Below are 25,731 nucleotides of genomic sequence, written 5' to 3'. Positions count from 1 at the left end.
CAGTGTTGGGATGCAAAAACCTGGGTTTTCTAACTCTAGGAAATGAATTTAAGGAGTCAAAAGTTAGCTGGTCAACTCCAGTCTTTATCAGGGGCAAGGTGCCCTGGTCTGTCCTACAGATGAGATACCTGGTTCTCTTAGTTTAAATTTCAGATCCCAGATACCACATTTGTTTGGCTTAAATTTTGAAGATAAATATGAACTCTAGAATAAAAAAGTTACCTAAGTTAGACTCACAGTTAAAGAATCACGCTTGAGACCGGGTGAGGTCTAAGATTCCCTCCACTACACAAACTCCAACCCATTTCTACTTTGTCTGTGTTCCAGCACAGGGGTCTCCAACCCCCAGGCCGCATACTGGTACCTGTCTGCGGCCTGTTAGGAACTGGACTGCACGGCAGGTGGTGAGCGGCGGGTGGGCAAGTGAAGTTTCATCTGCCGCTCCCCATCGCTTGCATTGCCGCCTGAACCATCCTCCTCCCCGCCCTCGGTCCGTGGAAAAATTGTCTTCCACGAAACTGGTCCCTGGTGCCAGAAAGGTTGGGGACCGCTGCTCCAGCACGTTAGAGTTACCTCCCAAAGAGCTGGGCTCTTCCTCCTCTTTGCATTTACCTCCTCCTGAAACATCTGCAGTTGGAAAAAATGAATAAATGATCCAACTAGTTCCTTAGCTCTTCTGAACCCCAGGGTCCTGGCAGTACTTCTGCAGGAGGTCAGTCTCTGTGCATGAAGCTGTGTCCACTCTGCTGGTTGAATGACAAAGGGACTCAGGGATCCCCATCAAAGCCTACATCTCTCTGAATCCTTCCTGTATGGAGAGGCTGTGGATTAGGTGAAACTTGGGAGTGACCTCAGTAGTAAAAGGAAGTCTGATCTCAGCTCTACAGCCTCATCAGTACCCCTACCCACACCCTCTCAAAAAGCTGCTTTAGTCTGGCTTCCAGGCTGTGTCATCTCAAGAGTCAGTGTCTTCTGGCTCAAAAATGCAAGACTAGGGAGTGTTTGGAGGGAATTAGAAGCTGCCTGGGTAAGTGGCTATGCCCCCTCTGGCCTCTGTCTCTCATTCGGGCTTCGCTTAAAGGTCTGAACTGTGGCACAGATAAATGTTTCCTTCCAGTAATGCTGCATGTGCAGAGTATTAGAGCTTGCCCAAGGAAAGCAAAGCAAGCTACCAGGACGTAAGATCTTTTTACCAATTAATTATTCATAATATTATTAATAATAAGGGTTTCATCTTCTCTAGTATTATTTGTATTATTCACCACTGATTAGTGAAAATGACCAGTCATGGATGAGCACCAGTTCAGGGACTGGCATTTGGGAACAGCCGTAACTCCTGAAGTTCTCTTTCGGTGCTGGCATTCTGTGAGCCTAAGATAGAGGAGAGAATCGGGACCAGAGCGAAACCTACTGCAGTTGTCTTGGCATGAGGCCGTGTGGTCTGGCTTTGACCGGGGGTCAGAGACCAGACCGTGGACCTGAGAAAGGGAGTGAGTCACTGTGCAACTATTTATCAAGCACCGCCCATGTGCTGGAAGCAGCAGCCAGGCAGCAGTGAAGGAGTATTGGGTTTGGAGTTCAAGTGGCCGAGGTTTCACACCAGGTTGTTCACTTAACTGTCTGCATGATCTTGGGCAATTCATTTCACTTAGGTGCCTTAGTTTCCTGTTCATGAAATGGTATTGACAACAATATTTTGTATCAGAAGTTATTTGGTAAGTTGTAGGGTGCTGGTGGTAGGGATGTATTTTCAGGTGATGATTAGGACAGAAGTTGATTTCTGGGAAAAAGGTTAGTGAGGTCTATTTTTCATATACTTAACTCTAGATGCAGTTAAGAGAGCTAAGAGTGAAGGGGAAAATCCACATGGTCTGAGGGTAGGCCCTTTTTTTTTTTTTTTAACCGTGCTTAATCTTGATGGACAACTTGGGGAGTAGGTAGTAGTATTTGTGTTTGAGCTTGTGGGAACAGGTTAGGAGTGAGTGCTAGAGCAGGGCATCTAACTCAAATCTAACTCAAGCCTGTGTCCTTTCCACAGCAGCTCACAGGCCCAGGGTTGTGGAGAGTGGAGGAATCAGGGGGAGAGTAAATCCATCCTCTGATGCCCCAAGTGACTGTTTACAGAGCAGTTTCACTTGCACTGTTATTAGTAGCTTATGGGGCACTGTCTTCAGTAACCAGCATTCTCAGGATGATGGCTGTAAGAGGAGAGGTCTTTAGACCTCAGAAGAGGTCTAAAAATACTAGCATGATACCCATCGGTTCCTGCCAGAGTTGACCGAGGACATTCATTCATTCAGCAAATATTTATTGAAAATTTATTTTATTTCAAGTACTTGGTTAAATGCTGGGAGTATAGCAGTAAACCAGAGTCCCTGTCCTCAAGCAGCTCATATTCTAGAAGAGGGGCAGAAATAAAGACACAGTGCTCTGTAGGTAGGATGGAAATTCAGTTCCTTATGGAAATATGCCCGGGTTGGGGGAGAGGAGCCAGGAGGAGGTGACATGTAGGTTGGGGGCTAATGGAGGTAAGCACTCAGTGGGGTGGATGGACTGGCGTGGGAAGAGGTCTGGCAGTCCGAGGAAAGGAGGCCTCCGTGGGGCTGCAGAGAGCGTGGTGCGAGCCTAGAATGTGAGAAAGCAGTTCTAGCTCGGTCTAAAAGCACCTTCGGAGGCCCTTTTGCGTATTCAGTACCATTCATTATGGGAATTTCCTTTTTGGACATCATGGGATGGAGTCCTAGCCCCAGGCATAGAAAAGCCAGAAGCTTCTGTCGCCCCTGTTCTGACCATCGCACCTCAGGGCCTGGATCTGAGAACCCAGTGATGACAGGCTTGGCGTGCTTCTGTGGCGGCAGTGTCCTCCCTGGGCCCAAGGAGAAGCCCTCCTCATTTCAGTCCTCTCAGGACCAGACTAGACAATGTCCCAGAGCGCAAGGCAGAGAATGAACCCCTCTTGTCCAGGAGGGTGGGACGGAACCCCGGGCGGGGCCTCCTCCTTCTCTTTGGTGGGCGTGTGACTCAGAGGTGGTGACATCAGCCATGACTTCATTCACCCAGAGGAGAGGCTGGCTGCAGACCGCGAGCGGGGCTCTGCCTTCTGCCCTTCCTTCTCCACGTTATGTCTCATTGTCGGGACGTTGTCATGGTCCTGCTCTTGTTTTCCACACGTCTTTTTCATTTCTTTCTTTTTCTGTCATTCTCACTTTATTCCCTTCTCATGTTTAAACTATTCTTTCTCTTCACCCCATCTTCCCTTTCTCTCTCTGTTCATCTTTTGCTTTTGTCTTTTTCTTCTCATTCCTTCGCCACTTCTCTCTTCCACTTAATCTTTGTTTCATTTTCTTTCTCGCTCATCTTCTCTTTTGCCTCCCTTTTCCTTTCTTTCTTCCTCTTCCTCTGTTCTGTCTCTTTCTTCCGTGTCAGAAATGTGTATGGAAACTGGTCCTCCTGCCTTCCACCTCTTCTCCCCTCCAGATTTCCCACCATGTTTTTTCTGTCCTAACCTTCCTAAAACTGGAGCGACAAATCACCCCCTGCTCAGACCTCAAGGTCCCCCCATTCTCTTGTGGCCTGTCTAATGAATTCAGATTTGCTTCCTACTCCACTTCAGTGCACATCTCTCAGGCTGACATTCTCAGGGCTCCTTTTCCATGGCCAGGGATGCAGGTGCTGCTTCTTCCTGCACTTTTGTTCAGGCCCCGTTGCCCCAGCTGGACTGCCCTCCATCCCATCTTCCTTAGTCTTTGCCTTCCCTCCACAGCGAAGTCAGACACTACCTCCCAAGTAATACGTTTCTTCTGCTGCCTGCCCACAACAGTGCCTTTCTTTCATGACCATGCAGCATCCTTAGTTTATAAATCAGATATTTTCAAACTTGAATTATTCTGTGCTGCTTCTGTATCATGGCTGGGTGTTTCCTATGCAGACTCTTTGCTATACCTCACCAGTAAGCAACCTGAGGATTAGGACCAGTATATTCCTGCCTTTCATCTATGGTTACCTTCATATGTAGCACACACCTGGCCACAAACCAGGACTGATAGACAAATTATTGCATGGTCAATAAGTATTGCATTTAAGAAATAGTTATTTCATGTTAACTGTAGGGCTACAGGTGAGTTAATTATGGTCCTTCCTTAAAAGGATCTAAGAGTCTAATAGGGAAGATGGATAGGCCCCATATAATTTGAGAAGAGTAAGGATTGTGGGGGAAACTAACATTTACTGGGGATGTGCCAGGATGAGCATTGTAATATGCATAACCTCACTGAATTGAATCATACTATCAATATAATGAGTTAAACACTGCTGTCAGTGAACAAAGGGAAACCCAGAGATATTAGGTGACTACTGGCCAGGAGTAATGTAATTACCAAGTAGGAGAACCAAGGTGTTATTATTTTTTTTTAATTTTATTATTTTTTAAAACTTATTTGCTTTACAATTTTGGGTTAATTTCTGCTGTACTGCATAGTGATTCAGTTATACGTACACACACACACACACACACACACACACACACACACATATATACATACACATATATACATTCTTTTTCATATTGTTTTCCATTATGGTTTATCACAGGATATTGAATATAGTTCCCGGTGCTATACAGTAGGATCTTGTTTATCCATTCTCTATATGATAGTTTGCCTCTGCTAATCCCAAACTCCCAGTCTATCCCTCTTCCACCCCCTCTCTTTTGGCAACCACAAGTCTGTTTTCTGTGTCTGTGAGTCTGTTTGTTTTGTAAATAAGTTCATTTGTGTCATATTTTAGATCCACATATAAGTGATATCATATGGTATTTGTCGTTCTTTGACTTACTTCACTTAGTATGATAATCTCTAGGTCCATCCATGTTGCTGCAAATGGCATCATTTCATTTTTTTATGGCTGAGTAATATTCTATTGCATATGTGTACCACATCTTCTATACCACATCTTCTTTATCCATTCATCTGTTGATGGACATTTAGGTTGTTTCCATGTCTTGGCTATTGTGAATAGTGCTGCTGGGAACATAGGGGTGCATGTATCTTTTTGTTTTTTGTTTGTTTGTTTTTTCTCTCCAAGCAGGTATAATGCTCATGATAAAAGCAGTAAAATCATCACAAACACACCTTGGAAACGTTATGCTAAGTGAAAGAAGCTGGTCACGAAAATACCACTTTTTCCATTTACATGAAATGTCCAGAATAGGCAGATCCATAGAGATAGAAAGATGAGTAGATCAAGGACTGTGGGGTCAGGGGAAATGAGGAACATCTTTCTTCTAAGGTGATGAGTATGTACTAAAATCATGGTGATGGTTGCACAACTTGGAGAATATACTAAAAACCATTTGATTGTACATTTTAAATAGATAAAATGTATGACGTGAATTATAGTTTCATTCGGATGTATGACCAGGAGTGGGATCGTTGGATCACATGGTAACTGTATCTTTAGTTTTTTTAAGGAACCTCCATACTGTTTTCCATAGTGGCTGTACCAGTTTACATTCCCACCAACAGTATAGGAGGGTTCCCTTAGGAAAACCAAGGTCTGAACTGAAGTGTGTCAGTCTCCAAAGCCCCAGCTCCTTCCTGAAGTTGGAAACGTGGCGGGACTGATATTCTAACTAATAAGAACAATCATTTAAGACGTGCTCACTCTGAGCCAGCTGGTGTTCTGCACACTTCACATACACTTGCTCGTTGTTCTCTCAACAGCTCTGTGGTGAAGATGGTACTGTTGTCCTCTGTAATTCTCATAGGACAGAGAAGTAGAAGTGAAGAGTAGTTCAGTTGCTTTCTGAAGGTCACACAGCTGTGACGTATTAGAGCCAGGATATGCACCCTTGCGGTCTGGCTCTGGAGAAGAGGCAGTGGAGTGTGCAAAGGCACCTCCATGTAGAGTAGCACGTTGTGGTACTAGAACTACCATTGCATCAGTCAGTTTGAGGAATCGGACAGGGGAGAGGAGGGGTGCTGAAACACAAAGGTGTTGAGAGGTGAGGCTAAATGGAAGCCTGGAGCCAGATCACAAAAACCTTACAGTGTTCAGTGCCCTATACAAGGACCCTTCACAAAAGATGCAGAAGTGTTCCTTAGAAAGGGATGTTTTCTGTGACATTGGACTGTTACACATCCATCATACGGAAGGGTTTATGAAGTTCTGCTCTTCTACTAGTTGAGTAGTGAAGGGATTTCTCAGTCGTGGACCTTGTCTGTGCCCTGCAGGAAATGACAGTGGTATAAATAAAGAAGGAGACATATATACACATATATACATATCCAGATGAGCCCCCGAGAAGTGCCAAATGGAACCGTAAAGTACACCCATCCTTTATGTGTTGGGGGTAAGCAAAGTTTGGGTTGAAGGAAATTGGGGAAAGAAAGAAGAGGGCCACCACTGGGAGCCAGCCTGGACTGGACACCAGGTTGTCCTCAGATGTCCCAGAGCACTCGACATTTGATGGAGCGCTTTTCCCACCTCAGCCCCCTCTCCAGTACGCTTGGAAGCCATTCAGCCTGGTGCTGCACTGACGCAGGAGTTCCAGCCAGGAAGTGAATGAATCCATTTTCCAATTAAAATGAAACTTCTCCAAAGGACCTGCTCACCCTAAGAAGAGAAATTTATCTTCCTGGCAGTCTGGCTTGGCTAGGATATGTCTCTGCCCCTAAGACAGATGGTGAAAAGCCATTAACTTGAATGACAAAAGAGAAACTGGGACAGTCCTTATTCACAACCTCATTCACTTATCCATTCATTTCTTATTTCCATTTACATAAACTCCTGTTCAGCTTGCACATCTCTGCTCATTCATTTATTTGTTCATTCATTCACCTAATGTTATTCCTTGTCTATAGATCAGATACAGTGCGAGGTCCTAGGAACAGCGAGACTGAACAAAAACACAGTCCCTGACTCTTAGAGATTTCAGTTTAGGGAGAGAGATAAACATGTGAACAGATGATGGGAAGGGCTATGATGGGGATATTCACTGAGTATTATGGGGGCATAGCACAGAACACCCTACCGAGCTTAGGGGAATCAGAGAAGATGTCATGGAGTGCGTAACACTTGAGTCCTAAATGATGAGCACATGTTGGCCAAGTGAGGGAGGGAGGGTATCCAGATAAGGAACACTATGAATAAAGATGTAATGGTGAGAAAAAGTGCAGTATCTCAGATTTTAGTGCAGTATCTCAGATCTATCAGAGACGAAGCTGGCAAGTAAGACGTGGTTTGTACATGCCACGTTAATAAATTTAATCTTTAACTCCAAAGGTAGTAGAAAACTTTGAAGGGTGAAAAGGGTACTAGATTGAAAGCTCCCTGTGGGTGGGGCTGTGTCTGTTGTTTGCTCTCATTTCCCTTGCACTGAGCACAGTACCTGACATGTAGAGGATACCAAATAAATAATGAAGGAATGAATGAATGATTTATATAGTCACATATTCATTTTACATAGGCCATTACATTCTAACTGGCTGTGTAGAGGGTGGGAATTGAGGGGGTTAAAATTTGAAAGAGGCTGTATCAGTTAGGGTAGTGACAGGCCACCTCAACACTTGATGGAGTAAAAAAGCAACCATTTATTTACCTTGTAATTACGCAGGTTACTGATTAGGGATGAGCTAAGCTAAATGGATTTTCTTGTCTCTGCTGAATGTGTTCAGGAGTCTCCGGAGGGCTGCTGGGTTTCCTGATCTTAGCTCTATTCGGCTCTCTTGAATGTGTGGAGCCTTGGCCGGGATGGTTGGGTTTTGCTCCACGTGTCCTCTCATCCTCCAGCAGGTCAGCCTGAGCTGCCTCATGTGGCAGCTCTACATTCCAAGAAGACAAGAGCAAGGTCTTCAAGAGCTCAGTTCAGAAGTAGCACAGTGGTGTTTCTGCTTCATTGCATTGGTCAAGCCAGGTCCTAAGCCCAGCCCCAATTCAAGTGGTGGAGAAACAGATTCACCTCTTCTTTTTTTAATTGACGTATAGTTGATTTACAATGTTGTGTTAAATTCTGCTGTACAGCAAAGTGATTCGGTTATACATATATATATATATATATATATATATATACCATTCTTTTTTAATATTCTTTTCCATTATGGTTTATCATAGGATATTGAATATAGTTCTCATGCTATACAGTAGGACCTTGTTGTTTATCCATTCTGTATATAATAGTTTGCATCCGCTAACCCCAAACTCCCACTCCAGCCCTCCTTCAGCCCCCTCCCCCTTTGGCAACCACAAGTCTGTTCTCTATGTCTGTGAGTCTGTTTCTGTTTTATAGATAGGTTCATTTGTGTTGTATTTTAGTTTCCACATATAAGTGATATTATATGTTATTTGTCTTTCTCTTTCCGACTTACTTCACTTAGTATGATAATCTCTAGTTGCATGCATGTTGCTGCAAATGGCATTATTTATTCTTTTTTTTTAAGGCTGAGTAGTATTCCATTGTATATGTGTGCCACATCTTCTTTATCCATTCATCTGTCGATGAATATTTAGGTTGCTTGCCATGTCTTGGCTGTTGTGAATAGAGCTGTTATGAACATAGGGGTGCATGTATCTTTTTGAATTATAGTTTTTTCTGGATATATGTGCAGGAGTGGGATTGCTGGATCATATGGTAATTCTATTTTTAGTTTTCTGAGGAACCTCCATACTGTTTTCCACAGTGGGTGCACCAACTTAACATTCTCACCAACTGTGTAGGAGGGTTCCCTTTTCTCCACACCCTCTCCAGCCTTTGTTATTTGTAGAGTCTTTGATGATGGCCATTCTGACTGGTGTGAGGTGGCACCTCATTGTAGTTTTGATTTGCATTTCTCTAGATTTACCTCTTAATGCGAGGAGCTACAGAGTCATACTGCAAAGGGCATGAATACAGGGTTGGGGAGAATTCTGGCCACTTTTGTGGTATACCATAGACAGGATAGCAATAATCCAGGAGATAGAATGTGATGGACTGAAAATAGGGTAGTGAAGATGTGGTGTGATGGGTAATTTTATGTGTCAACTTGACTGGGCCACAGGGTGACACTTGTTCAAACATTATTCTAAGTGTGTCTGTGAGGGTGTATCTGGATGAGATTAATATTTGAATTGGTCAGCTGAGTAAAGCAGATTCTCCTCCCTAATGTGGGTGAGCCCCATCTAATCAATTGAAGACCTGAATAGAATAAAAAGGCTGAAAAAGAGGGAACTCCTCCTACCTGACTGCCTTGAGCTGGAAATTGGTCTTTTCCTGTCTTTGACTGAAACCTTGGCTCTTCTTGGGTCTTGAGCCTGTTGGCCTTTGGACTAGAAATTACACCATCAGTTCTCCTGGTTCTCAGGCCTTTGGACTCAGATTGGAACCCCTGGGTCTCCAGCTTGCCAACTGCAGATCTTGGGACTTCTCAGCTTCTATAATCGTGTGAGCCAATCCTGATAATAAATATACATATATGAAGAAATATACAAATGTACATAGATGTCATATATATGAAGGAGATATATATATATAGGATATATAAGATATACATATTGTAAGATATATATTTTATATATAAGGTGTATATATATATATATATATATATATATATATATTACATAAGATATATATATGTAGTCTCCTATTGGTTCTATTTCTTTGGAGAACCCTGACTAATACAGGGGGGGTGAAGAGATGGGAACCTCTTCATGGATTAATTGGGAGTTTAAATTAGAAGGATGATTGGATGTAAGCAATGAGAGAGAAGGAGAAGATGACTCCTAGGGTAACTGGATCCCCTGACATAGAAAACCACCGAGGAGGAAAACATTTGGGGAAAATAACAGATTCTGTTATGAACGTGTCGAGTTAGAGGTGCAGTGGCGCATCCAGGAGACGTGTCTCAGGAGAGTTTAGAGTTTGAGATCGTGCATGTTATTCAACTAGTAGTTGGTTGGAACCTTGGGAATAATTAAAATTGTCCAGGAAGCATGTGAAAAGTGAGAAGAGCATTTGGATGAATCAAGAACATCTCTCTGCATTTAAAGGGAAACTAAGGAAAAGGAGCTCGGGAAGGAGATAGAATAGCAATGATGAGAAGGGCATGAAGGGATCCAAGAGACTGAGGTGGTAAGGAAGACCTCCTCACTTCTCTGTTTGTCCAAGTCTCCCACTTTATTTCACGTCTGTTCCAAGACCTTACCCAGTCCAAAGCCCTCTCTTCTCTTAGAACCCTCCCTTCCACAGACAGTACCACCCACTAGGAACTGTGTTATCTAGGTTACCATGGCATCCTTCTTTCCTCCTTCTGCATTTTATTGTGCTTTAGGGAGGCAGACCCCTGAACTAGCAGTGGGCTGGGCTTTAGAGATCTACATTTTAGTCTGTCTTTCCACTTACGTGTTGTGTAACCTTGGGACAGTTGTGATCCCTTTCTGGGTTTTACTTTCTTAACCTGAAAGGTGAGGTTTATAATTTCTTACCTTTCCCCTATTCTTTGCCTTAAAGAATTATACAGGTCGGATGAGATCATGCATGTCAAAGCACTTTGAAACACGTGAAGCTCTGCAGTAGTAATTAGAGTGAAATCCGTTGACTTATCAGGCACTCCACATTATTTCATTTAACCCTCCCAACGTCCTTTGAGGTCGATGCTAGTAATGTGGCATTTGAGGAAACTGGGGCTTAGAGAAATTAATTTGCCTAAAGCTACACAGCTGGGAAGTGGTGAGGACAGTAATCAAACTCAGGTCTGCCTGACTCCAAAGTTCTTAGGGCCCACATACCAAAGCCTTGTTTTCCTAATGCATGTGGTATATCACATTCCTGGGCAAAGTCAGCTTTGCAGAATACGATCCGTTTTCATGCAAATGATAACATTTTTATGGTTGGAAAATCTGCTCTAGTGTGGATTATAAATTTACCTTTCTGTAGAACAGTAGAGCTCTAGGGGAGGTGTGGGGGGAAGATGCATATATGTATCCAGTTCTTGAAAATTAAATAATTTAAATTATACAATAGAATTCTTTCATTTTACAAATAAATTCTGTGAAGGTACAGTACAGTTAAACAAAACCTTCTCTACAGGGGGTGATCTACCTTGTCATTTTAGAGTTTTGTTTTTTGGGTGTCATTCTCAGCAGTAGCATAAATATTTATTCTACTTGACCTTTAGGCTTCAGCTCAAATCTATCCTCCATGAAGTCTTTTTTGGCCACCCAGACCCCAAAGCCCTTTCCCTTCTCTGAACCCTGTTTGTGATTACTCATTAGAGGCAGATATAGGGCCACACGAAAAATATTATGAGAAAGTTATGAGGCTGACTTACCAAACCTTGGTATCAGGCTCATTACATTATCATCATACATCATCTTATTAATTACCATTTCCTTTGCACACATCTTTTTCCAGCTTCATTGTAATTTTACTTTATGTATTTATTTATTTGCGGTACGCAGGCCTCTCACTGCTGTGGCCTCTCCCATTGCGGAGCACAGGCTCCAGATGCGCAGGCTCAGTGGCCACGGCTCACGGGCCCAGCCTCTCCGCGGCATGTGGGATCTTCCCGGACCGGGACACGAACCCGTGTCCCCTGCATTGGCAGGTGGACTCTCAACCACTGCGCCACCAGGGAAGCCCTGTAATTTTACTTTAAAAGAGTTTGACTTTAAGTTTCTTTATACCTCCTGAAACTTTTTGCATTTAAAAAAGTTAGCGGCTTTTTGCCCTCCAGGAGTTTGAAATTTTGAGATGGACTTAGGCACGTGAATATATAATAAGGACACAGCAAGGGATGGAGGGGTTCACTGAAAAGGTGATATTTGAGCTGCATTTGAAAATCGAAGGTAGACGTTTGATCATGAGAGAAGATGGGAAAGTCAATCCAAGTAGCAGCATCAGCCTCAACAGAGTCAGGGAGATATGAAAGAGTACAGTGCGTTTGGGGAAGAGAAATTAATGAGGTGAGATCAGGGTGGGGAGTGATGAAGACAGGGATGATGGGCAGTGAGCCAAGAAGGAGTCATAACAAATAGTGGCCAAGTTGGAGCTAAGTTATGTGTCCTGAGAGCCATGCCAAGGAGATAAAATGTGACTCTAGGCCGCAAGGAACTGTCGAACCATTTTAAACAAAGAAACGTCATGGTAAGTTTTAAGTTTTTAGAAAGATGTCACTGGTAGCACAAACCTCTCAGCGTATCTGTCTGACTTAAAATATCTGCAGTGTTTGGTCTTTTTCTCTGTGGATGGGAGTATGAAACACAGTTATTTCATTCATTCTGGGAAGTTTCTGTTTGCAGATTATGACCCAGTCCATGTTTTCAGCATCATTTTTTTTTTTTTTTTTTTTTAAAGAATGAAGTTGAGGATTAAGTTTCTTCCTGAAACATCTCTCCTTTCTGGGCCATCAGCCTGTGCCCTAATTCTCAGTCGTGAATATAGAGTGAGGATAAGGTTTTGCTTTTTTAGGGGACGTTGTGCTGGAAGACAACATCGTGAGTATTTGGGATGTTCTGGCAGGACCATTTACTGGGAGGGAATTAGGGAGCTCTGTTCTTCCCTTTCATTCACTGCACACAGCAGGGAGCCCAGATAGAATCCCACTGCAAGTCGTAACAAAATACTTAGTTGATCCTTTTTTAATTGGTCATCCCTACTTTCCCATGCTGCTCCTAGACCCTCGCATCTCCCAACATACATTGCAGTGTCTGCTTCATTTTACCCTCAAGTTCCCTTGGCATCTAGAAGCCAGCAGAGACCTCACTGCCTCCCTGGACATGGCAGTGAGAAGGAAAGGGAGAAAGCTCCAACTCTCTGCCGCAGGCTGGTGGGGTGGCTGCTGCCTGGCCTTGAACCTCGGATACACTACTCCACCTCCGCCCTCTGCCAAGACCCGCAGCTGTGTGTGCTTTGAGTGTGGTTTTATGAAGTAATAGATGATTAAAAAAGAGATTTGTTCTCTTTGGTGGCTTTCAAGCCTGAGGGATTGCTTAGCTCAAAGGATTGTTATTGGAATGCAGAAGCCTTTATTGCCAAGTCATACACCCCAATCACTGCTGATTTCTTTTTTTTTTTTTTCCTTGAAAGGACTACTTTTTGTTAGTTGCTTGGTAACTGGAGGAGAGGCTTAACTCCTTCAGCACAGAGAGCTCCTAGTTTGAACTGGATTCAGCACCCACATTATGAGATGCGCCTAAAGTTGGCTTGTGTTGGGGACCTGCTCTGTGTTTGCTCTAGCCCGTGTACCATTTGTGCATGGAAGTTGTTATGAGGGATGTAGAAGTTAAGTGAGTTGCCCAGGATTGAAAGTGAAATCTCTGAAGTTTAATAAAACATTAGAGGGCTTCCCTGGTGGCGCAGTGGTTGAGAGTTTGCCTGCCGATGCAGGGGACATGGGTTCGTGCCCCGGTCCGGGAAGATCCCACATGCCGCGGAGCAGCTGGGCCCGTGAGCCATGGCCGCTGAGCCTGCGCGTCCGGAGCCTGTGCTCCGCAACGGGAGAGGCCGCGACAGTGAGAGGCCCACGTACCGCAAAAACAAACAAACAAAAAACATTAGAAAAAATGTGTTTTGGAGGGCTTTTCTTCTGTAAAGAATGGTAATAGCTTCCATCATGATGCTTCCAAAAGGCCAAAACCCACAGCTCTGCTAGATCTGGGAGCCTCAGGGTGGTGAGTGTGGCCTGGGAAGGAAGGAACGCTCACTTTAGAGTGGGAAGCCCCATGTGGCTTTGGGTTAAGGCCTTGTCATCTGAACCTCAGTTTCTGCATCCTTCACGTGCAGACTGTTGTGTATCACCTACAGCCTCTGAACCATCCGGAGAATCCAATGAGATGAGGAACGTGGGGGCACTGTTGTAAGCTGTGGAAGAATCTAAGAGGACAGTCGCTGTGCCTGATGCAGGCCCAGTGGTTCCAAGGATAGAATTAATTCAGTAAGATTGAGGCCCTTGGCTGGGACTCCGCTGGTTGGGGAGAGGCAGGGATGGAGAGATTTTCTCATAGAACTGGATTAAGAATCCATCCACGGGGGCTAATAGGCCCTTGGCCAATCTGGCGTTTGATGACTAAGCATTTGTGAATCATGTAGCCCAACCTAAGTACACCATGGGAACCTCATAGGTGGTGTCAGCATCTCCAAGTAAGGGATCAGGCTTCTGGAGACATCCCTCTCATCCAGGCAAACGCTTTCCCCCTCTCCTTTGCTGGCTAAGCTGCAGACTTTGCTTTTGTGGAGAAGGCAGGGGATACTACTGCTGTCTTCTCCCCCAGGACCGTGTGCGTTTTTAAGGGTGCCTCGCACTCCTTATATGATGCCATTTCTGGTCACTCCTTCTGTGGAGAGTTTGAGCCAGGGTCTCTGGCTTTGCCTAGTGAAGCCGGCGTTGTCTTAAGAAAAGATGGCGCCGCCAGGCTGCTTTGTCCCTCCTGCCCCCGATGTGTCTCTTTCTGGCCAGAGGCCTGATGCTGTCTCTGAGACATTCTGCCTGGGTTCCGTTGTCCACAGAGGCTGTCTGCGTGGCTACAGGCTGAAAGCTCTCATTTTGCAAGGTCTGTAATGACTGTATACAAGATCTAACAGAAGCAGTTATTTTCTGAGTTGAGGAAGACTGCTTGGCTTTGGCTGGTAGCACTGATCGTTGCTGCAGTGGTTTCGTGGTTTATTTCTGATTGGCCTTGGATTTCTGAAGTCTTTAGAAGGAGGATGCCTTTTCTCCCTGAGAACTGATCACCGAAACCACAGAGCACATGGAAAGAGATTTGGGGGACTACCCAGAAGACATACTAGTAGCTTGACTCATAGTTTCAAAGGCTACCATGTTCTGACTGATCTATTAGCATATAAAGATACTGCTAGTTCAGAGCTACGTTTGGCATATTTAGTCAACTTTAAGTGTTGCTTTGTTTAACATTAAGACGTATGGGTGTTCAAAGGAAAGTTTAGCCCTTTCTAGATGTAAGCGCTCACCCAAATGCTTAGGAATTTAAAATAAACAACCAACAACAACAACAGAAAATGGGCTTAACACTGCCTTTTACATCTGAGCCCTTTTGATGTTATTATTGTTTTAATGGGACCCTGTTCCTGGGTTAATACTCAGTTTCTCTGCTGTGTGTGGATGTCTGTGTTCAGAGAGTGGTGATGGGGGAAGAGAAAATAGGAAGAACTCATAGAATTTGAGGCCAAATATAGATAAAGAATAGTTGTATGTCTATAAAATAGATAGAACAGCACTCAGGACTTTTGTGTTGTTCTAAGGAGGTAACACATGTGGAAACCCTTTGTAAACTCTGAAGCGCCTCTCACCTGAGAGATTGGAAGGTGAAACTGAGCAGTTTGTCTAGTTGTTCAATGCATATTTATCGAACGTCTGCTATGTGTCACCTGCTAGCAGATACTAGAATATGTCTCTTTTGGATCTTCTGTCTTGTTGCCTTTAGGTTCCCAAAGATACCTATGTACTTAGGATACATTCCTTTTTGTTGTAGCCTCTTCGGGAGGGAATAATTGAAACCAGGACGTGGAGAGTTGCCTGGGTGGTAGGAAACCTTTCTTGCTGCTGCTTCTGTCTGTATTGTTCTTCTCTTTTTGAAGTCCTACTTCTCCAGGTCCTTGGCAAAAAAATGGCCACTTCACAGTTTCCAAGTTTATCTCACCTCCAATTCCATTCAAAGGCAGAAGTTAAATGACTCCATTTGGATCCTGATTCTAAATTCCTGGGAGAAGGAATCTGATTGGCCCAGTTAGGTCACATGTCCACCCCTAGTCCAGTTAAGTGTGTCAGGGGGACTGGAGTCATGTGATTTCTACCTCACAGCTAAGGGTCCAGTCCTGTGCTGGGGAAGAGAAAAGACAGTTGTGGGATATTATGGTGCATAAAACTGACAAGGTCCTTGACCTCATTGAGCTTACAGTCTAGCAGAAGAGAAGGACATTATACAACTACTTGCAGGGTGATATGGGTTATATGACAGCCAGACCTCACCTGAGGAGGAGATCCTGAAAGACCTCCCCAGGGAAGGATGGATTGGGTTAGCCAAAATGGGCAGAGCAGCAGGGTGGTGGGTAAGGAAGGAGTGTTCTGGACAGAGGTGGCAGAGGAAGGAAAAAGCCCAGTGTCAGGAAAAAAATATCTGACCACATTGGCAGTGTGGAAGAAATTGGAAGGAACAAATGTTTAAAAAAGTTATAAGAATAGCTTGATTCCATACCATTCTCTCTGGCTTAGATTGGAAGTTCTTTGTGGACAGGGACTATCATTCCTGTTGCCTTTGGAACCAGTCAGCCTGGGGAGACTTTTTCATGGCAGGACACATTGCATTTCATTGGGTAATTTCTTAGTGTGGTTTTTCTCCCCAGTTCACAGCTGTTCAGCTTTGAAATCTTTTTATGTGTCTTGAAGAGTATCCTCTTGCCCTTCACTGGGAAGATGGATTGCGTACCCTTGCAGAATGTACTTCCTCCTGCTCCAGGTTGGCAAAGAGGAATAAAAGGGAAATTATAGTCATTTTTGGAAGGATCAATAATTGCCAATTTTTCTTTCCTGTATAGTACTGCTTTTATATCACTCACCATTCCCAGCCCCTGAACAGATGTTTTATTGGGCATTGTTGGCTATGCTTTTGTTTTGAAAATTTTGAAACATTATTGAAAGAGGAGAGGGGGAGAAAAAATAGCCCATAATTGATTCTAATATGTATTTAATTTGGCAGAACTTGAGAGAGACTTGCTGGGATAAGGCGGGACATTTCTTTGATCTCCCAGACTTCTTATCGTGGAAGGCAACAGGTGTCACAGCACGGTATGTTAATTATGAGTTGGATTTTATTTGTGTTCATCCATTCTCGGGTGTCTGTGTATATATATGTGTGTGTGTGTGTGTGTGTGTGTGTGTGTGTGTGTGTGTGTGTGTGTGTATATATATATATATATAGCTTTCTTAACTCGCTTTGACTGGATGTACTGTTTGTACATCTGCATGCGATTTTGCGTACTTGAAACATCTTGAATCCATCTTCCACTTCCACTGCACATGCCCAAACACCATTGTTCCTATGAGGCCTGGAATGTGGGTATGCAAGGTGAAGACCATTCATTAAAATTGGACACATTTAAAGGAGACGTGAATAGTCCATTGTGAAATGTGACTATTTTTCCAAAGGCGCTTTTTACGTGATGAATAAAAGAAACATTTTTTGGCCCCTAAAATTAAGGCAAGAGTTATGTTTTTCAAGGAAGGTGATTTTAACTTTAACTAGATGGGTGTGTTAATGAAGCTATTTTGCTTTTTATATCAACGTACCTGAATCATCCCAGAGTGTAGAAGTATGTATGTTGAAGTCAACAGTATTTCTCAAGAAATTACAAATATTATAAATAAGTTATGTGCTACACATCAGAGACAATTTTAAAAATACTCATGGAGTGTGATTGTGGCTGCTACAATGGATGTGTGCGCAGATGTGCATATATATGGACAGATTGGACATGTACTCTCAAAGCATGCAAGCCTGTTGTCATCTTGACCTCACATTTCAGGGGATGCACAAAGGGAGGGGGCAGTAGGGCAGGGAGGTGTCTTCTTATCTTGGAAATGATTTAGAATTGCATATGAGAAATGGGATCATTTCCCAGAGGACCGAAAAACCTGCATGAGTATGTATATATTTAGGTATATCTTAAAGTCATCTCTTTTAGAGAGCGCTAAATCCTCCCTATTTTCCCTTTTATTTAAACTCATGAGAAACTGGGAATGGGAGTACCATTTTCCCTGTGCTCTTTCTGTCTATCTCGTTTTGTATGATTTGGATTTTCCTTGTAGAGAGTTGATGAGAGTGTGATAGTTCATTTGGCAGCAGGGGCTTCCAGAAAGGAGATAGTAGAAGATGTATTTCACAAGCACATCATTCATCTTGTTGATTATTCTCCCCTCCCACTAATGAAATGCTAGGGTGGAGGGGATTCACATGCATATTAAAAAGGCCTCAGTAAACCTCAGGTACTCATCCCTCTCTGGGGAGAGGGCTCTGGAGGGGTGGTCTGAACTTTAACCCAGAAGGTGCAATTAGTCACCATTATATTGTTATCATCAATGGGGAAGGGGTTGTTTGGGTGAAGATCTCATCTGGACATTCCTCTTTTGGTGTGATATTAGTTGTCCAGAGTTATTTCTGGCAGGACCTTTCTCTAGTTTTTTTCCCTATCTTTGTGCAGTAGTGAAGGAAATGTTTTGATTATTTTAGCCAAATGGACCTAGGAGTCAAAACAGTGCTATTAGTGTGGGTATCGGTAACAATCCATTGGCCCCCACAAGCCTTGAGAACTCAAAAGCAGAACTACAGATGGAGGAGGACCTTGATTTTCCTTCTCTTTTTCCTTGGATGTTAATCAATCCAGTTCACTGATGTTCTCCCTGTTTTTCTGATAGTGCTAGATAGTCCACACCCCCATTTCCAAGTGTCTAATGCTATATTAAGACACCAAGAAGCCAGCTTTTTGAAGCTAGCTCTGGCTCAGATAGATTTAAATGCATTGCTTTGCTTATCCACTGTGGAGTTACAACATGACTTATCCTCAGTTCTGCCATGCAAGAGTTTGGTGACCTTGGGAGTGGCCTTACCTTCTTTGAATCTCACTTTCCTTATCTATAAAATGGGGATTGTGATACCAAACTAGCCTGATTATAGGAATCAGCCAAATCATTTATTCAAAGCCCAGATCCTCAGGGCTTCCAGTTTCAAGCCTCCTGAATCAGAATCCCTATGGGATACCTGGGAATTTGTGTGATTAACAAGTGCCCCAGGTGGTTATATGGTCTGGTAAGTTGGGACAACATTGCCTAACAGAGTATACATGAAAGTAATATGTAAGGTGGTCCATACCTGTGAAGGATTGGACGTATCTTGAAAGGTCGGATGGATTTGGTAAATTTAAAGATGGACAGCTTCTCGTTGGCCTATCAGAACATGCTTGGGGGCTTCCATTGCCCACCTGTGACAATCTGAAATCCTGAGGAAGCAGAAAGTTTAGTGCTCAGAAGTGATTTATTGACTGTCCAGTCATCCCTGCCATTTTTTATCGGCTGAGACACTCATGACTCATTCTACTTTCCTTAGCGTGTATTTGCAGTCCCCTCCCCGCCCCTTGCCCATACTCGCCCGCACCTTCAGAGGCCTCCCTTCCAGCTTTGCTCTCCTGGAGAGCTGAGCCTGTGGACCTTGGGCACCAGGCACCAAGTTCTTCTTGTAAAGATTGTTGCCCTCTCCCAGGCACACTTCTCTCTTACATCTGTCTTTCTTTTTTGTTGTTTCCTCAATCTCTTCATTCTTTCTTCTCTATTTCAACTTGCATGATCAGGCGAAACAAGTAATCTCAGAGCTTTCTCAATTATAAATATAATTGGGGTAATGACAATACTTACTCCATGGGGTTATTGTATGGACTGACTGAGTAAGGTGACAGAAGAACTTCCAACACAGCGCTGAGAAAGTTTTTGAAGGAATTAGCTATTTTATTTTTCTATAAATTTATTTATTTATTTTTGGCTGTGTTGGGTCTTTGTTGCTGCACGCGGGCTTTTCTCTTGTTGTGGCGAGAGGGGGCTACTCTTCGTTGCGGTGCTTGGGCTTCTCATTGGGTGGCTTCTCTCGTTGTAGAGCACGGGCTCTAGGCATGCAGGCTTCAGTAGTTGTGGCACTCAGGCTCAGTAGTTGTGGCTCGCGGGCTCTAGAGCGCAGGCTCAGTAGTTGTGGCACACGGGCTTAGTTGCTCCGCAGCATGTGGGGTCTTTCCGGACCAGGGCTTGAACCTGTGTCCCCTGCATCAGCAGGTGGATTCTTAACCACTGCACCACCAGGGAAGCCCTAGCTATTTTATTTAGTTTCCTTACTGTATCGATTTTGGCAGGGAGTCTTTGCATTAAACTTCTGGCCTAGCGGAAAGAGGGAAATCCTTGTAGTCAGACTGACCTGGGTTCAATGTCTCTGCTATGTACTGTCTGTGAGCAGCTGGAGTAAATTACCACCCTCCCCCTCCCCCACCCCCTGCCCAAATTCAGGTCCTCATCTGGCAGTCCTGTCAGGGTTAGAGGTACTGTGGATAAAATGTGTAGCACATAGTATTTAAACAATTCATAGTTCTTTTAATGAAAAATCCCCATTGTCTTTCCATCTTCTAGAATAAGGAAGATGAGGGTCTGAGTTTGAATGTATGAATGCCAAAAAACACTCTGGACAGTGGAACATGAACTTGGCATCCTCTGGGCCAAGGAGAGGTTCAGATTTGGTGTTTATCTGGCTCTTATTGTGATTGTTTTGGGAGGCTTTGGGGAAATGGGTGCCAAAAAGGCTAGAGGGTGTTTTTTTTTCCCTTTCTTTTTTTCTTTTTATTATTCTAGTGGAGTCATGGCTGAAAAAGTGATCAGATTTCACCTTGTCTTAAGCCTTCAGACTTGTTTTTGGCAGTGACAGTGTGTAAGAAGTCTTCCTCCTCCTCCTCTTATCTGTTTTTCTCTCTTCTCCTGCTTTCCCCTCCCCCCTCGCTTTATTTATTGTTCTTATCTTCTAAACTATGGCAGCTACTCTTGTTTTTCTAGGTCACTGAGAAAATCACCACTTTGGCCTATGATTAATTTGTAATTCAGCTCCATTCTTTTCATTATATTGATGAAAATAATTATTGCTATTTTTTTAAATAATAATTTATATAATCATCATAGTCATCATTTATTGACTGCATTCTCTGTATCTGTGCTAACTTTTTAACACATGTGAACCCCATTAGTCCTCCCAACCATCAGTTAAAACAGGTGGTGGTATCACCATTTTGCAATTCAAGAACTAAAGCTCAACGTTGTAGTAATTTGCCACATCCTAGCCTTTAGTGGATAACTGTCCAGAATTTTGGTAACATGAGAAGTGGGAAGTCAGAAATTTGAGTAATAAAATTTTGTATAATCAGACAAAAACATATTCATATGTATAAATCCTCCCTCTAAAGAGATTTGAGGTGACTGATAATAGAAGATAAAAGCAGTGATAAAAATATTAAAAAGTCACAATGGAGTGAAATATTAATAGAATAAGATAAAGCCAAGAGCTTCGTAGAAACTATATGGTTCATCATAATTACGAATTGATTTGTTTCCAAGCTTCCTAGTGGCCAAAGAAAAGGTGAGAACATAATCAAGATTAACTGAGTGAACACATAAGAACCCAACTGCTGTTCAGGAGAAGAACTCCCTCTAACATTGCGGTCTGAGAGCAATTTCTCCTAGATTATCAAGGGTTGGCAATATTCTGTAAATTGTCTAAAAGTATGTCCTTTGAAATTCAGTTATAGCTTCAAATAGACTTTATTTTAAACCTAGTTTTAGATTTACAGAAAAGTTGTGAAGGTAGTACGAGAGTTCCCATTTACTTGACACCTAGTTTTCCCTATTATTAACATCTTATGTTTGTGTGATACATTTGTCAACAATTGATGAACCGATGTTGATATATTATTATTAACTAAATTCCATACTTAATCATATTTCTTTAGTTTTTACCTAATGGCCAAGATCCTATCCAGGATACCATATGCAATTAGTCATATCTCCTTAGTCTCTTCTTGGTTGTGACAGTTTCTCAACTTTGTTTCTGATGACCTTGACCGTTTTGAAGCGTGGTCATATATATTATAGCATGTCCCTCTAATGGAATTTGTCTGACGTTTTTCTCATGATGAGACATGGGAAGTATGTTCTGGGGAGGAAGACTACACTGCCTATTTCTATTGAGTACCGTTCTCATCATGTCATATCATATCAAGGGTACATACTAGCAGCATGTCATCACTGTTGATGTTGATCTTAATTATCTGGCTGAGGTATTGTTTGTCAGGTTCCTTTCCACTTTCTATCTTGTATTATTGGGAGGAAATCACCATGCACAGCCAACACTAGGAGTAGGGAGTTATGCTTCAATTCCTTAAAGATGGAGTTATCTACATACGTTATTTTGAATTATTTTTATAGAAGATTTGTCTATTCTCAATTCATTTATTTTTATTTCTTTGGACAAAAAGAAATTGATTACCAAGTTCCTTATGCACAAGAGACAGTTTGGTTAGTTTGCTTTAGAAGTTATATGTTAGAATGTCTGAGTTTTCTATGGCATATGGGGAAACAGGGCTGAGTTTCTAGAATCTCAGGTTTATTTTTCCTTACATTTTGTGTATGATATATTACTCCCCCCCACTACAATGTACAATTCTGTGAAAGTTGTCAGTAAATATTCTATTTTCTACTTTGAGATGAATTTATGTTCTTTAGAATTGTAATCCTTTTAAAATAGCAATTATTTTCCTGATTTGCATGGTTCTCTATGTGTGGGGTTTATAAGGGATATTATTATTCTGTTATTTTTCTTATGGTTATTTGCTAATCTGTCAGGAGAAGATTATGGCAGGTTATTGATCCAGATCTATAGTCATTTTCCAAATATAATCTCCAGGATCTCAAAAATAGTATCATTATTTAATGACTCTTATTACTGTATTTCATTTTTTAAATTATAAATCTACTTTATACAATTTATTTTTTTACTCTATGTATTATTGTATTTTCCCTATCAAATATTATCTGAAAACATGTTTTTGATACCCATATAATATTCTATCTTATGTCTGTATAATGTCTGTGTTAGTTTTGCCAAGTTTTTAGGCTTAAAATGATCTCTTATTTTAATGTGCATTTTTATTATTAAATGCAGTTACCTTTTCTTATATTTATCAACCACTTGTTTTATTAATTTATGTCAATTAATGTCAATAATTGTATCTATTAGTATTACATGTATTGATTGCCTATTTATGTCAACTACTAATATTTATATTGGATTTCAGTGTTTTCTTAAATATTGGTGAGAATTCATGTTTTTGTTTGTTCATTTTACTATTTTCCCCAAGGTGTTATTTTTGAAAAAATTTTAAAGCTACAGAAAAGTTGAGAGAATGGTATATGGAACACCATATCTTTACCTACATCAGCGGTCTCCAGCCTTTTTGGCATCAGGGACCTGTTTCGTGGAAGACAATTTTTCCATGGACTGGGGTTGGTGGGGGGTGGTTTTGGGATGATTCAAGTGCATTATTTTATTGTGCACTTTATTTCTATTATTATTACACTGTAATATATAATGAAATAATTATACAGCTCACCATAATGCAGAATTAGTGGGAGCCCTGAGCTTGTTTTCACTTGCCACTCACTGATAGAGTTTTGATATGAGTCTGCAAGCAGTTGATTTGTTATGGTCCCTGTGCAGTCAAACCTCTCTGCTGATGATAATCTGTATTTGCAGCCGCTCCCCAGCGCTGGCATCACCGCCTCAGCTCCACCTCAGATCATCAGGCATTAGATTCTCATAAGGAGCATGCAACCTAGATCCCTCGCGTGCGCAATTCACAGTAGGGTTCTCGCTCCTATGGGAATCTAATGCCGCCGCTGATCTGACAGGAGACGGAGCTCAGTAGCGGTCTGTGGCCCGGGGGCATTGGGGACCCCAGACGTTAATTCATCAATTAACGTTTTCGTTACATTGTGCCAAAAGTGTTCTATCTCTGACATGCATATATGTGTTTATTTTGCTGAACCATTTATAAATGAATTGCAGATACCACCTTCTTTCCTCATAAATTCTGCAATGTGATCCCCAAGAGTACTGTCCTTCTCCTGTGTAACCACAGTGCTGTTATCACACTTAGGACCATTAACATTAATCCTCATTATTTAAATTCCTAACAGGTACCCTATTGTTAACTGTTCAAAGTGCCACTCACTTTTCCTTGCCGTTGGAGTTCTGACTGATAGAGACTACATACAGAGCATGTTAGCTAGATGAAGAATGAAAACCTACCTCATTATCTTAGAAAATACTTGTTAACCTTTAATGTATAGAGCTTCTGGTATACTGGGTGGATAATGCAGCTCAGAAGTGAGGCTAAACCAGCACTTACATGTTCAGGTGTATGTGTTCTTATATGGAGGAAGGCAGGCCCGATATGCCAACCAGATGTCATCAAGTCAAGTAACTGAGTCAGCAACATGAATGCAGATCCTGCTGAGGTGTGCTTACTTAAAGCCAGGGCACACTGGTTGCACCTGGGCATGGAGAGTGAAGGCGTGGGCTTGATGTTATTCTAGGAATGACTTAGTACCTTATCTTTAACACAGTGACCCCTTCAAACATGGCTTAATATATTCCAGTGTCACAACAATCAGAAGGATTTCCCTTACCCCCTTGGAGAAAATTAAGTCAGGGGATGGGGTGCAAAGTCAGCTGTGCTTCCTCTGGTGCTGCTCTTAGTGGAGAGAGCGGGCAGGGAGCAGGCTCATCCTCCCTAAGAGCTGAGGCAGCAGCACGGGAGGAAGAAGGGGTAGACTTCCACGATAATATCTGCCTCTGGTGGCCTGCCTGCAGTCCACATCCCTTCCTTAGTACTTGACGTCCTGATTACCTCACTCAGTTGCATATCTAAGATAAGACTTGATTTAAAAAAAAAAAAAAAAAGCTTTATTGAGAGAGAATTCACATACTATACAAGTCACTCATTTAAAGTATATAGTTCAGTGCTTTTGATAGATTACATTATTTTTATGAATTTTAGTAAAATATCTATAGCATAAAATTTACCATTTTAAGTGTCCAATTCAATGGCATCAATTACATTCATGGTATTGAACAGCTATTACCACTACCTATTTCCAAAACTTGTTACCCCAAACACAAACTCTGTAACCATTAAGTAACAACTCCCTGTTCCTGCCTTCCCCTGCCCCGTTAACCTCTAATCTACTTTCCGTCTCTATGAATTTGCCCATTCTAGATACCTTATATAAGTAGGATCTTATATGTCTGGCTTATTTCACTTAGCATAATGCTTTCAAGATTCATCCATGTTGTAACGTGTAAGAATTTCCTTCCTTTTTTACGGCTGAATGATATTCCATTGTATGCATATGCTACATTTTGCTTTTCCATTCATCTGTTGGTGGACCCATGATGGATAATTGGGTTGTTTCTTCCTCTTGGCTATTATGAATAATGCTGCTGTGAATATTGATGCATAAGTATCTGTTTGAGTCTCTGCTTTCCATTCTTGTGGGTATATATCTAGGAGCGGAATTGCTGGGTCACATGGTAATCCTATGTTTAGCTTTCTGAGGACCCACCCACTGAACTTTTCCATAGCAATTGCATCATTTAACATTCCCACCAGCAATGTATGAGGATTCTAATTTCTCTACAGCTTCACCTGTTTTTATTTTCCTGTTTTTTTTTTTTTTTTAATTATAGTCACCCTCATAACTGTAAAGTGGATTCTCACTGTGGTTAACGACTTGATTTTTTGTTAGAAATCTATTGAATGAAAGTAAAATTGATTGAATTTAGGTCATCCTAGAGGTAACATTTTTTGGCCAGAACTTGGTTGAAACTTGACAAGGATTCTGAAGGTAGTGTCATAAAATTAAAGAGTTCTGGGGAAAAAAATAACACTTATTTCTGATATGATTGATGCTAAAACTCTTTGATATGCATTGTTTTATGGTTGTGTTGAAGGATGATTTCTCAGAACAATGGTATAAAACCGTTCTTCTAGGTTCTAGGAAGAATGATTCAGTCATCCTCTCGCGTCAGCTTATTTTTTGGTATCTTTAATAGTGCTGAGAAATGGCCGGTAAATATTAGATTTCCTTTACCCTTATTTTGGGGAAAGAA

The 25,731-nt window shown here is 42.1% G+C and overlaps 1 protein-coding gene across 17 annotated transcripts in view; it reads left to right on the top strand.

The window, feature by feature from the left end:
- Nucleotides 1-25,731, top strand: part of FGGY (FGGY carbohydrate kinase domain containing) — a 450,202-nt gene that overhangs the window by 50,297 nt on the left and 374,174 nt on the right. For all 17 annotated transcript variants that reach the window (XR_004485339.2, XM_049697009.1, XM_033435388.2 and 14 more), the window contains one exon: nt 16,684-16,772. Coding sequence is in view for 16 of the 17 variants with exons in the window: in XM_049697009.1 (XP_049552966.1) it covers nt 16,684-16,772 (89 nt within the window). In the remaining variant the exon portion in view is untranslated. The remainder of the gene's footprint in view (nt 1-16,683; nt 16,773-25,731) is intronic.

Source organism: Orcinus orca, chromosome 1 (genome assembly GCF_937001465.1).
Source record: "Orcinus orca chromosome 1, mOrcOrc1.1, whole genome shotgun sequence".
Taxonomy (NCBI): Eukaryota; Metazoa; Chordata; class Mammalia; order Artiodactyla; family Delphinidae; genus Orcinus; species Orcinus orca.
Note: the sequence above shows the minus strand (reverse complement) of the source record. Positions and strands in the feature narration are given on the sequence as shown.